The 14866-nt window shown below is 40.5% G+C and overlaps 1 protein-coding gene across 13 annotated transcripts in view; it reads left to right on the top strand.

Annotated features, from left to right (window-relative positions):
- DTNA (dystrobrevin alpha) overlaps positions 1-14866 on the top strand; it is a 294993-nt gene that overhangs the window by 207731 nt on the left and 72396 nt on the right. For all 13 annotated transcript variants that reach the window (XM_088469565.1, XM_088469560.1, XM_088469566.1 and 10 more), the window contains 2 exons: positions 5510-5615; positions 7226-7392. In XM_088469565.1, the coding sequence (XP_088325691.1) occupies positions 5510-5615; positions 7226-7392 (273 nt within the window). The remainder of the gene's footprint in view (positions 1-5509; positions 5616-7225; positions 7393-14866) is intronic.

Genomic DNA, 14866 nt, shown 5'->3' with positions numbered 1-14866 from the left:
TTTTTTTTTTCAATTGTATTCACCATCATGACATTGTATTATGGTAGATCTTTTGTTGTTAAGGCTTCGAGTAATGTGCTGGCTTTACAAGGTGGACTGTTAGACCTTTCTGACATTGATATATAGAGCCGTGAGTAAGAAAGGCTAAGGGCCTGATTCATTATGGATCGCAGCTGCGATTACGCTTGCAGACCCGCTGCGAAAATATGCTAATGATTGCTATCGCTATGCAGTTGCAGCCCAACATAAGGACGCCCACTTCCCCTTACATACATACCTTGTAAGTCTGCGAAACCATCGGTAACATCGAGTACCATCGGAGCCTTGCGCACAATTGCACAAGGTCAGACCTTACTCAGAAATTGCTAACTTTCCGGTTACGCAGTGAGAACTCAAGCTGCATAGCAGTGGGTAATTTATGCACACCCCTGTAACGGCGTTCAAATGCACTGACACGCCTGCGTTTCGTCAACCCTCCCCGTCAACACTCCCAAGTGCTCTCTTCCTGTCATTCACTCTGCGATGGGCCTGCGTGATCTCTGTGATCACAGTGAGATGGCAGTGATACTTTTGCACACTGCAGTACACAACAATTGGCCGTCTGCATGGGTAATCGCAATTGCGATCCTTGCTGAATCAGGTCCTAAATCTGGTGAAAATTATATGTTTTCTCAGTATTTAGAGCCTCTGTCTATTTGTCTAGCCCTGCAGCTGACAATGGCCATCGCTGGGGCTTACATGCCAAAGCAAGTGAGAAGTTATCACTGAGGTGAGCAGCAATAGCAAATAGGTATTTTTGGGCCTATTTCATAAATAGGACCCTTAGGGGACGATTCAGTTGTTTTGTGGGCACCCAAACCTAATGGGTGCCCATTGGAACAATTTGAGTGCATGACTAGAAGCACCGGGTTTACTGTACATGTGCAGAGCTGCTAAACCCGTCTAAAGTACGGCTTTGGTGCACCCAAACTCCTGCCTTCTCGCACATTTTTGCCCACCACCACGGGAAGCAGCAAGCAGAGATGTGTGTGGCTATTCGCTTTCAAACGGAGATACAATTTAATTGCTCCATCGAGTGGCCCAAAAGAAATAGCTGCTGGCTCAAACAGTGTTACAGCAGTTGCCACAGCATGTCTGACTAATACTTCTGCAGTCAAGCATTTTGTTCATTACCAATGTTCCCACTGAGGAAGGTAAATGCATTTAAAGGAGTAATAGAATTAAACATGAGAGATTCAATACTATGATTGACCCTTATATCTAGCAACTGCAATCATGTAGCCCAGTAAGAAGCTCTCGTCAATTCCTCCTGCGCACACACTGTGCTTCTTGTGCAGAGTATAAAAGTGAAAGATGTACTTGTATAGTAAGAACAGTTTATATAGGAGTGATGCAAAATCCCTGGTTCCAGCGTTATGTACGTCACTGCTCACTAAACCTGTATGCACGGGCTCCTCAATATGTGCACTAAACTAACCCCCCTTATGCGGTTGCAAACTTAAATGCACAGTGTAGGGGCGAATTATGGGAAATTTAGGGGCAATGTAGAGTGCTGTTGCCAGCAGTGAAACGATGTCACAACTGCACATATTACCCCTTATTGAATTGGCCCCATACATTAACAGAGCTAAAGTCTTACAGTGTAGACTCATGATGTTCTGTAATCAATAATTAAAACACTGGAAAGTGTAACTGCAAGGCTCAGCACCCCTTGAATCATTAAGAATATTACTGTAGTGTTACAGATGTCACCAGCATCATGTAGAATATAATAACAGAACCACAATCAAAGACACAACATCAAAGCTAGCAGCATGCAAGGAGGTAACTGAGCTGTGTCACAGAGCGATGCAAATGTTATTGCTATGGGAATATATATTAGCTATTTCTATATTGTTTCATAGTATTTGGCCTGGATCAGAGGCAAATGTGGTACTATAGTCCTAGCAGACCATAGTATTGCTATAGGGCCTACCTCAATAAACAGCCATGCAAAAGACATTGTACCTGGAATGACTCTCCCTCATAGTGACACTGATAATTATAGTGAATATAACTTTCTTTTTGTGTTTGTATAATGCATATATCAAGGGTGAATGTATAAAGAAAAAGCACTCTTAACCTATTTTCAAGACATTACGTACTTAATCTTCCTGACTGAAAAGTGGGAATAAATTAAAGCAAGCGCAGTTTATATTAGTGCAACCTCAAAAACATCATTAAGGGATAAGAACTACATTTGCGACTCTATCTAAGAGTGTTGTGTGTGTGTGTGCGCGCGTGTGTGTGTGTGTGTGCTCTGAATTTATAGGTGCATGTTGGCCTGTGAGTGTGCTATCACCTTATAGGGAACGTAGCTCTGTATTAGATACCTTGCTATCACCTTATAAGGAACAGAGGCCCTGATTCAGAGCCGGACGCTCTGAATCAGAGCGGGTTTTTTTTTTTGCAGCGGCCTCCTGTCCGATCGCATATCGCTTGCGAGCGGGTCTGAATCAGCTCCGTTCTAGATACCTCGCTATCACCTTATAGGGTACATAGTTCCGTACTAGATACCTCGCTATCACCTTATAGGGAACATAGCTCCGTACTAGATACCTCGCTATCACCTTACAGGGAACATAGCTCCCTACTAGATACCTCGCTATCACCTTATAGGAAACATAGGCCCTGATTCAGAGCCGGACGCTCTGACCAGAGCGCTCGCTCTGAATCAGGGCCCACCTCCATTAAAATGGAGCGTCCTCCTGGACGCTCGTATAGCTGTGGGAGCTCCCTCCGTCGTGCGCATGCGCAGTGGGGAACATCGACCCACTTGCGAGCGGACTGCCACTCGCGAGTGGGTCTGAATGACCCCCATAGCTCTGTACTAGGTATCTCAAATCATAGCTCTGTACTAGATACATCGCTATCACCTTATAAGGAACGTAGCTCTGTACTTGATACCTCGCTATCACCTTATTGGAAACGTAGCTCTGTACTTGATACCTCGCTATCACCTTATTGGAAACGTAGCTCTGTACTAGATACCTCGCTATTACCTTATAGGGAACGTAGCTCTGTACTAGATACCTCGCTATTACCTTATAGGGAACGTAGCTCTGTACTAGATACCTCGCTATTACCTTATAGGGAACGTAGCTCTGTACCAGATACCTCGCCATCACTAGGGAATGTAGCTCTGTACTAGGTATCTGTTATCACCTTATAGGGAATGTAGCTCTGTACTAGGTACCTCGCTATCACCTTGTAGGGAACATTGCTCTGTACTAGATACCTCACTATCACCTTAAAGGAAACATAGCTCTGTATTAGGTCTCTCAAATCATAGCTCTGTACTAGATACGTCGGTATCACCTTATAGGGAACATAGCTTCTTACTAGATACCTTGCTTTCACCTTATAGGGAACATACCGTAGCTCCGTACTAGATACTTAGCTATAACCTTATAGGAAACATAGCTCTGTACTAGGTATCTCAAATCATAGCTCTGTACTAGATTGCCATAACCATATAGGGAACGTAGTTCTGTACTAGATATCTCGCGATCACCTTATAGGAAACATAGCTCTGTACTAGCTACCTCGCTATCACCTTATAGGAAACATAGCTCTGTACTAGGTCTCTCAAATCATAGCTCTGTACTAGATACGTCGCTATCACCTTATAGGGAACATAGCTTCTTACTAGATACCTTGCTTTCACCTTATAGGGAACATAGCTCCATACTAGGTACCTCAATATCACCTTGTAGGGAACATAGCTCTGTACTAGGTACCTCGCTATCATCTTGTAGGAAACATAGCTCCGTACTAGATACCTTGCTATCACCTTATAGGAAACATAGCTCTGTACCAGGTATCTCAAATGAGAGCTCTGTACTAGATACCTCGCTATCACCTTATAGGAAACATAGCTCTGTACTAGATACCTTGCTATAACCATATAGGGAATGTAGCTCTGTACTAGATACCTCGCTATCACCTTATAGGGAACGTAGCTCTGTACTAGATACCTTGCTATCACCTTATAGGAAACATAGCTCTGTACCAGGTATCTCAAATCATAGCTCTGTACTAGATACCTTGCTATAACCATATAGGGAACATAGCTCTGTACTAGATATCTCGCTACCACCTTATAGGAAACATAGCTCTGTACTAGATATCTCGCTACCACCTTATAGGAAACATAGCTCTGTACTAGATACCTCGCTATCACCTTATAGGGAACGTAGCTCTGTACTAGGTACCTTGCTATCACCTTATAGGGAACGCAGCTCTGTACTAGATACCTTGCCATCACCTTATAGGGAACATAGCTATGTACTAGGTATCTCAAAAGATAGCTCTGTACTAGGTACCTCGCTATCACCGTATAGGGAACGTAGCTCTGTACTAGGTACCTTGCTATCACTTTATAGGGAACGTAGCTCTGTACTAGGTACTTCGCTGTCATCTACAGAAGTGTGCTCATACATCAAGCCTCCTTGCATGTTAAAAAGCCTTTCACGCCATGCCGTGGAGTGACTTGGTAGCACTGATCATCTTTTTGTGCAACTTTTTACATTCAAGTGCATCTTATTCGCACAGCAATGCAAATATGATGCACAAGCAGCTTATGCTGATTTAAATGACATGCTTCATGCCTATATTCTGTGTGCGACTGCTGGTGTATCTGTATTTGAAACACTATGTTACAGTGTTACAGTCGCTGACACTATAACGTAGCATTTTGCATGCACATGCAGTCACACACAGAATGTAGGCATGCCGCATATCATTTTAATCAGCAGAAGCTGCTTGTGCATCCTATTCACATTGCTGTGTGAATGAGATGCATTGAAGGTGAAGGTAAAAGACGCTCTGCGCTACGGAGTCACATGGCTTTCACCCGTTATGTGTAACTTGACTTGTAGCACATGGAGGATAGATATATGTAGACACATCTGTATAGGGAACATATCTCTGTACTAGATACCTCGCTACCTGTGCTAGTAGGAAAATGTATTGTATCAAATTATTCCATATTATAAGCAAGTAAAGAGTGAGAACATATGCATTCAAGGGCCGTTTATGAAACGTGGCGCACACACTAAAAAGTGTTATAACCCGTAGAAACCCGATCAGGTTATAAAAGGTGTAGGTAAATTTGTACCATAGTTAATTAGAAACCACTCCACTAAATGAAATTTACCTGATGTGCTGCGACTATCTGTGACTGTCAGAATGGTGTGATATGGGACCTGTATTTTGTATATTATAGTTAATTTTGAGTGAACGTTATGGAATAACCTTTGTGCTTTACATTTCACTATGATTTTGCAGTATGTTAATAACATAATTTATTTATTGCCATTACGAATTACTCTGTAATCTAACAGAATGTCTCCTTCATTTTCCTTATATTCATCAGTGTATAAAAAATGTAGGTTGTAGTTTCCTGGAACGTCTGAAAACTGATGTGTGCATGTTGACTGTATGATCTTTAATTTTTTTCTTTTAACAGAAAAAAGTTACCTTAAATTCTTTCTTGGACACACTTATGTCTGACCCACCACCTCAGTGTCTTGTCTGGTTACCTCTTCTGCATCGACTGGCGAATGTAGAAAATGGTATGTGGGCATATCACCAAATCTTAATTCTTGCAAAGAGATGTATGTGTTTTAGATAATTTGCCTTGCAGTCAAAATATATTATGCTTTATTATTATTCAGGTTTTATTCATAATAATTTGCTTACTAGATGGAGTTGTCTGTTATTTTTTTTCGTTTGCAAAGCAAACAATATGTTACGGGACATTCATTTTAATGGGAGTGTATTGCTTCTGTATACTTAATCACAACACCAAGCTGTGAAGATTGGCTTTCAGTTAGGTGATGGCGGGTTGTTCAGTTAGTTGATGGCAGGTAAAATAATGTTGCTATAGAAAAACATATACAGGACTACATTTTAATTATTTGGAGCAAACGTGCTTAGTTTGTGGAAGACTAATAGTGAAATAAACACGTTGTACTAAATGTACACTTTCCATCTGTATCAATGTCCTTTTTACTTGAGCTTTTGGTTTAACACTTCATATGGGGGTATAAAATATATGGGACATTGCTGCTTCTACTGTTGAATATAAATATATTATAAAGCTATTAGAAAAGTATTGTGATCATTCACAGACTGCAAGCACCATGCCAAATGCTGTAATACAAGTCACTGAACCCAGAGTATTGATTATGTGGTGTGATGTTTTATGATACATTTGTTTAGAGGTGCTCTTTGGCATGTAGGCGTGGGGATTATACTTATTAGGGACACCCCTGCCTGTATGTATTATAGCCATGGTGGTAGCACCTAGGATGTATGAGTAAAGTAGAGACGCTGTAGGGATTGTTTAAACATGGTCAGAATAGTTTATATAAAATAGGGCAATGGATATGGATAGTTTCACTCATTGGGGTAGATGCAGAGTTGGAAGTAAAATGGGCGTATATATACAGCTCAGAATAATTGTGATCGGAAACATAGAGGGGCAGATGTACTAAGCCTTGATGAGAGAGATAAAGTAGTAACGAATCAACTCCTAACTGTCATTTTTCAAACTCAGCCTGTAACATGACAGTTAAGAGCTGAGTGGCTGGTAGTTTATCTTTTAGTGCATCTCCCCCAGAGTGTATTTGGTCATATTCATACAAACTAGACACATACAACTCTGAATCAACAGTGTATTCACCTGGTTTACTACTAGTCATCATCATCATCATCATCATCATCAGTGTGTACCAATACCTGCCCCCCTATACTAGGTGTGAGCACTGTGTTACTGATCATTGCCTCTGTGAGAACGTCCCTTCACACCCCCCAGTGCAGCAGCAGCAATTAGAATGTGATTGACTCTGCATTCTCGTATTTGCTTGGGCTCCTTTCTGAGGTTGTGCACTGCGAGCTCACACAAAATGCAGAACACAGACCTATGTCCAACGTCACGTCAGCCCCATAGCAATCAGGAATTTGCTTACATTTTGTACTCTGCAGTAGAAGTTATAAACTGGTTGCTATGGTCTTTCCTGTTTGCTAGTTATCTTGGAAATATTTTATAACGTTACATTGGTTCTTACCATCATCAATGATCAGGACATATTCATTGTTGTTTTTCAAGCCCTCACTGTCTATACTGTATGTCTTTAATTGTGACTAAACTCCATATCTGCATGCTTTTTTTTTCCCATAGTCTTCCACCCTGTTGAGTGTTCCTATTGTCACAGTGAGAGCATGATGGGTTTCCGCTATCGCTGCCAGCAGTGTCACAATTACCAGCTCTGTCAGGACTGCTTCTGGAGGGGACATGCCAGCGGTTCCCATAGCAACCAGCACCAAATGAAAGAGTACACGTCATGGGTAAGCGAGGGTCTAGTGGTTCTGCAACGCAGAAGAAACACACACAAGAGGTAGACTAACCCAGAAAGATAGGGAATCAGCAGACCATGCATTTGGGGAGAAAGGGAATTCATCACTTTAATTATATCTCTTACTCCAGCATTCATTTGTGAGTATATTGCAGAATGGTAAGTGTTTAGACTGCGGCACTGTATATACCTTCCCAAAGTGTTTGATGCCAGGAGGTTTATCATTCTAAATGACAGAAAAACAATATCAGTTTGTCCGGTCTTTCTCGCTATTGCATTGCTATTCTGTAGAATAAAGCTTCTGGAACAAGTAACAGAAAATTATTTCAGTTAGAACTTGCAGTCTAAACTTATTAGATATAAATAATGGTGCAGTTTACAGTCTTGTATGAGGATGAGATCTATAGCTAATTAAGGTTTATTTATAATCATGGAAACAAATTCTTTGCTGTAGGAATTAGATTGGCAGCTGGCACAAGGCAGCATCGTATATGACATGGACTGATGTCAGCGTTGTCCAGTTAGAATTGAATAGTGCAAATGCAGAACAATACATATATAATGAGTGTATTTCCACTCACTATGCAGCAGTGGTGAATGTGGGTTAATGATGTTTCTAAGTTTAACTCCTTGTTGGCATTATGTAAAATATAACCACAGTTAAATTAGTAGCAACATTTATAATAATTTTGTTTGAAGCTTAAAGGCCTTTTTCCACTTTAAAAATCAATTAAAGCAAATGTAATTGAAAGCCATAGAGCTGCTGCATCAGGGAGTGCTGACCGGAGCCAAAGGTGATGGGCAGAAATCCCAGCTATATGTCTGTGCCAGGAGCCTGTTAAATACAGCAATTGCTGGGGGTCTCGTGGAGAGAGTCCCACACAAAGAAAGGAGTTTTGATGTGAAAAATCCCTTTAATTTTTTCCCCATTTTACTGGCATTAGACATGATTCAGATGTGGGCGCAAATGCCATCTTAGCTGTGATTTCTCACGGATTCGCAATTGTGAAAATATTCTAATGATTCACTCGCCATCCAGTGCTTAGAGACGTCCAATGAAAGCATCTGGCATCCACCACTCACGAACAAAACCGGGATCATCGAACGCAGATCAGGCAGCCATCTGCCTTCTGAGTGTCTAAGCTGTCGCAGACGGGATGGGTATGTAATGCCGACAGTCGGGATTCCAGCAGTCATAATCCCGACAGGGTTAACTTACCGACACTTGGTCGGTATGCTAACACTAACCTTCTCCCTACCCTAACCCACCCTCTTTGCTGCCTAACCATAACCTTCCCCCCCCAGTGCCTGAACCCAACCTCCCCCTCCCCAGTGCCTAACCCTCCTCCTTTAGTGCCTAACCCTCCCACTAGTGCCTAACCCATGACCCTAAACTTAACCCCCCCCCCCAACCCTCCGATACTTACCTTTGGCATGCCGGTGGTCGGGATTCCGGCGCCGGGATATAGTCCGTCGGCATACCTTGTGGAGGCATGCTGACTGCATCCCGTCGCAGACATAGCGGGCCTCCAGTCACTCAGAGGACTCTCCTGCTGTGAGCAAGGACGCAGTGGCTAATTTATGGACACCCAGAAAATAGTGTTTAAACGGTCCTGACACGTCTGCGTTTTTCTAACCATCTCCATTACCTCCCCCAAACGCTGTCTACCTGTCACTCACTTTGCGAGTGAATTCTCTCATGCGCATTGACTAACAATCGCTTAATCTGCATAAATATCGGCATTTTGTACAAATCTGAATCAGGCCCATTGTTCATAGTGTACTGCACATACAGTACACAGTATAATAAAATATACATTACCAGTTGGACACACCTTCTCATTCAATGGTTTTTGTTTATTTAAATTATTTTCAACATAGTAAATTAATGCTGAAGACATCAAAACTAAGAAAGAACACATATGGAATTATGTTGTAAACAAAAAACTGTTAAATCAAAATATGTTTTTATTTTAGATTCCTCAAAGTAGCCCCCTTTTGCTTGGATGACAGCTTTGCACACTCTTGGCATTCTCTCAATCAGCTTCATGAGGTAGTTTCCTGGAATGGTTTTCCAACAGTCTTGAAGGAGTTCCCAGAGGTGCTGAGCACTTGTTGGCTGCTTTTCCTTCACTTTGCGGTCCAACTCATCCCAAACCAGCTCAATTGGGTTTAGGTCAGGTGACTGTGGAGGCCAGGTCATCTGCGCAGCACTCCATCACTTTCCTTCTTGGTCAGGTAGCCCTTATATAGCCTGGAGGTGTGTTTGGGGTCATTGTCTTGTTGAAAAACAAATGATGGTCCCAGTAAGCGCAAACCAGATGGGCTGGCATGGCGCTTCAGAATGCTGTGGTAGCCATGCTGGTTAAGTGTGCCTTGAATTTTGAATAAATCAACAGTGTCACCAGCAAAGCACCCCCACACCATCACACCACCTCCTCCATTCTTCACAGTGGGAACCACACATGCAGAAACCATCCGCTCACCTTCTCTGCGTCTCACAAGGACACGGCGGTTGGAACCAAAAATCTCAAATTTGGACTCATCAGACCAAAGTACAGATTTCCACTGGTCTAATGTCCATTCCTTGTGATTCTTGGCCCAAGCAATCCTCTTCTTCTTGTTGTTCATCCTCCGTAGTGGCTTCTTTGCAACAATATGACCATGAAGGCCTGATTCACGCAGTCTCCTCTGAACAGTTCATGTTGAGATTTGTCTGCTACTTGAACTCTGTGAAGACTTTGTGGTCTCTAATCTGAGGTGCTGTTAAATAGCGGTTTCTGAGGCTGGTAACTCTAATGAACTTATCCTCTGCAGCAGAGGTAACTCTTGGTCTTCCTTTCCTGGGGCGGTTCTCATAAGAGCCAGTTTCATCATAGGGTTTGATGGTTTTTGCAACTGCACTTGAGGATACATTCAAAGTTCTTGAAATTTTCCTTATCGACTGACCTTCATGTCTTAATGTAATGATGGACTGTCATTTCTCTTTACTGAGTAGAGGGGTTGGTGCCATAATATGGATTACAACAGTAGTCAAATAGTGGTCCACTGTGTACTAACCCAACCTCTGCACAACACAACTGATGGTCTCAAACACATTAAGAAGGCAAGTAATTCCACAGATTGACTCTTGACAAGGCATACCTGTTAATTTAAAACCATTCCAGGAGACTACCTCATGAAGCTGATTGAGAGAATGGAGTGTGCAAAGCTGTCATCCAAGCAAAAGAGGGCTACTTTGAGGAATCTAAAATATAAATCATATTTTTATTTTGTTTTTTTTTTATATCAATATTTTTTATTGAGATAAAGAAAGTTTTACAGTCACGAAGGAATATAAGATACAGAATGTTCAATAAGGTATGGAGGCAGGATAAACATATTCTTATGGTTACAGAGGCTATAATCATATTGTATTTGAGATACCAGTATACAAAAATGGAATTGAGATTGACTGTCTTTTGTTATAATTTGTGTTAACATAGTAATCAAACAAACTGGAAGAAAAAGTCCATGACTTAATACATATTCCTCATGAGAACAGTTAACATGACAACATTTTAAACTGTCTTCAATTTTGTAACTTTTGTTGATAAGCATAACAAAAACAATGATTCATCAATAAAGATATGAATAAGCTTAAGGAGTCAACTGTTTGTTTTGTTTGAGATAAGAAAATTTTATGAGAAAAGAAGAAAAGGAAAAGAAGAAGAAGGGAAGATAGAAAGAAGGGAGAGATTAGGATAGGGTAAGGAAATAAAGAAATAGTTAGGGGGGGGTGATGGGAAGAGCGAAGAATAGGTCAAGTTGATGTGGCGGACCCACGACACAGGACCAACCATGATGTATGATAATAAGAAGGTAAGAAGCACATGCAATACCTCATGATTGAGATCTATGGTTATTATTAGCTAATTGAGATTGTAACCATTTTGTGGGTTGGAAGCATGTGAGTATGAGGTTTTTGATGTCATTAGGTTCTAAGTGGATAAATTGTTCCCATGTTTCAAATAACTTTGTACTCTGAGCTCTTTTTGGAGAGAGGCTTCTACCCAATCCATTTTAAATATAAAAAAAGAGTTTGTCTTTGAACATACTAAGAGAAGGAGTATGAGGGGAGAGCCATTGCTGCAAGATACTCTTTCGGGCTTCGTTGGATATTATAGTGATGATTTTTCGTTTACCCAATGTCAGGCGAGCACAAGGGTCAAGAAATCCCAGTACTGCCCATTCTGGGGTCAATGTAAATGTTTGAAAGATATTTGAATTTATAAATTGTTGGATTTGCACCCAGAATTGTTTAATCTGATCGCAACCCTAGACACAATGAAACAAGGTGGCAGGAGAGGTGTTGCATTTGGGACAGGAAGAAGAGTTAGACAAACCTATTGTATGCGCGCAGGATGGAGATAAGTAGCCTCTATAGAATAATTTATTTACCATTTCTCTGTATGTGGTTGCTGATAAGGTCTTTAATGAGTATGAAAGAGTGTTTAATATGTCAGATAATTGGAGATGTGGAAACTGTTCCAACCATACCGTTATACCTGTGCGATGCTCACGAGAGAAAGAGGGTGCACGTATAAGAGAATAAATAGAAGAAATCGATCTGGGGACATGGTTAGGTTGAGTAAAGGCCAAATCTATTAAGTTATTCCAGTCATTTAATGAGAGATTATGGAGAAATTTGTCAACATAATGTTTGGATTGGAAAAAGGCGAAGGTTTGGAGTTTTAAGAAGTCATATTTTTCTACTGATTGTGAAAAATGTAATGATGTGTGCCGAGAAGTATCTACTATGCATCTAATTGAGGATAGTCCTGCTTTTGACTAAGAGCAGAAGGGGTAATTGGCCTGACCATCTTGAAAAGCTGGGTTACCCCATAGTGGGAGAAAGAGTGACAGATACGGATTTAGATTCCAGAATTTTCTTATTTTAAACCATATTGATCTTGTGGAGGTTAGTATTGGGTTATCCAAAACTTTCGGAGAAATGTCTTTTTTTGCCAAATGTAGAAATGTCACTAGATGTGTATTGGGTATGAGCTGTTGTTCTAGCTCTGAGTTAGCATAATGATTGGTAGAGTTGATCCAATCCTTAATGTAACAGCATATGGCTGCCTGGTTATAGAAGGCAATGTGGGGAAAATTTATACCTCCTTCTTTTTTACTTTTTTGGAGAATTTTAAGACTAATTCTTGGTTTATTACCATTCCATATGAATCTGCGGAAAGCTGCATTTAATATTTGTTCTTCTTTGTTGGATATTACTAAGGGTAGGACTTGTAGGGGATAGAGAAGTTTTGGAAAAGTTATCATTTTTGAGCTGGGCTTGCCCCAGAAAGGAGAGTTGTAGGTTTTGCCAGTTTTTTAATTCTAGGGTGATTTTAGATATTATCTTAGTTATATTAAGAGAATATAGAAGAGATATGTTTTTTGGTAAATTAATCCCTAGATAGGGGATACAAGAAGGGGTACATGTAAGGTTGAGATTATTAGCCCAACGGGGGCATAATTCTTGAGAGAGTGTCATAGCTAACGATTTTTGAAAGTTGATTGTGAAACCTGAAATTAACCCTAATTGAGAAATCTTAGAAAGTACTACTTGTATGCTTTCTTGGGGATTGGAAAAGAAAAGCAGTAGATCATCTGCGAATGCCAAGATCTTAAGAGAATTGGAGCTTATAGAAATACCCCTAAAGCTATTTAAAGATTGTAGTATGCGTATTAAAGGATCCAGTGCCAAGTTGAACAGTGGACATCCCTGCTGTGTACCCCTAGCCAACTCAACTGGAGTACTCATCGAGTCATTAATAATTAGTTTAGTTTTGGGGTTGGTGTAAAAAAATCGGATGAGGTTAATAAAGTATGGTCCGAATTCTCTTTCTTCTAGTACACAGTAAAGATGTGACCAGGCTATTTTGTCGAATGCCTTCTCCACGTCAAGGCTCAGTAATTAGTTTTGTGTAGATTTAGAGTTTTTAGAGGCAATGATAGCGGAGATAGCTGACCTAATGCCTGACACTGAGTGACGTGTGCTGGTAAAACCTAGTTGGTGGTGTGTCAGGAGAGTAGGCATTAATTTGTTTGTAAGCGGGAGGCAGTGATTTTTGCTAGAAGTTTAAAGTCTTGATTTAAGAGTGTGATAGGGTGGTATGTGTGGTAGGCCTTACTTAGATTTTGGTTAAGTAATAGGTTAAGTAATTTTTTCTCTCCGATCCTTATTTTTCCGAGATATGTATGCGATGATGTGGCCACGCATGACAGCTTTTGAAGCGGCCCACAGCAGGGCCGGATTATTTTGATGTGTTTGGTTAGTGACTGCGTAGTCTTCCCATTTACATTTTAGGTAGTTTTTGAATTCGTCTTTGGAATATAAGTATGACGGAAAACGCCAAGTTACATTCTTATTATGAGGAGTGTGAAGTTCTCTGTCTAGGTATATGGGCGCATGATCAGAAATGAGAATATTGCTAATATATGCTTTTTGTAGCCTAGGGATTAGTGAATCTGCAGTAAGTATGTGGTCAATCCTAGTAAAGGTGTTATGTAGGTGAGAGAAAAAGGTGAACTCTCTGCTATTGTGGTTTAATAATCTCCAGGGGTCTATTAGATTGTGGTGTGAGAGCAATAAACGTATTCCGTCACGTTGGCTTGATGTGCGAGGCGTGAGAGATACATGAATGGTCAAGTTAAAATCTCCACCAACAATGAGGTTTGGAGTATCCATTTTCATTAATAAATTTGAGATTTTAGTATAAAAGTTAAAGTTAGGGACATTGGGAGCGTAGATGTTTAGTATGGTAAATAGTTCTCCAGAAATTTAGATTTTTTAATATGATAAAACGGCCTTTTGGGTCAATAGTTGAGTTTAAGATGTTATATTGAAGTTGTTTATGAAGAAGTATGGCAACTCCTCTTTGTTTACGAGTGTAGGGGGCTGCGATACATTCACCAATCCAGGGAGCTGATAATTTGGCATAAGGTCCCTCAACCCAGTGAGTCTCCTGCAACAACACTATATCCAGGTGGCATGATTTGATGTGTGTAATTATTTTTTTTCTTTTTCCAGCTACATTCCAGGAAAGGAAGCGCATATGTGTCTTAGAACTCATTGTGAGTAAAGTAGTAATGGTGAGAAATGGCTATCAGCCAATTCCACATTTAATGAGAGTTTTAAGAAAAGTTGAACTTGATATTGGAGCTATCGTCCTGTCCCAGTTAGCTGGACGATTAAGCTCTTGGAGATATATACGTCAAATAAAAGCATGTGTTGATATAAGTATAGTCAGGAACCCTGGTGTCCCAAATCCGCCGCATGGGAGGAGGAAAGGGAAAAGGAGAAAGAAAGGGAAAGTGTAGAATAAAAAAGAGGAAGACAATGACATAGCATACATTTTTTACCTAAGGTAAACTAAGATCAAAAGCTGATTTTTTTTATTTTTTTTACTTTATTAGTACGTCAG

The sequence above is a fragment of the Taudactylus pleione genome, unplaced genomic scaffold (assembly GCF_031769625.1).
Source record: "Taudactylus pleione unplaced genomic scaffold, aTauple2 ptg000093l, whole genome shotgun sequence".
NCBI lineage: Eukaryota > Metazoa > Chordata > Amphibia > Anura > Myobatrachidae > Taudactylus > Taudactylus pleione.
The sequence above is the reverse complement of the archived record's forward strand: the minus strand, read 5'-3'. Positions and strand labels throughout refer to the sequence as shown.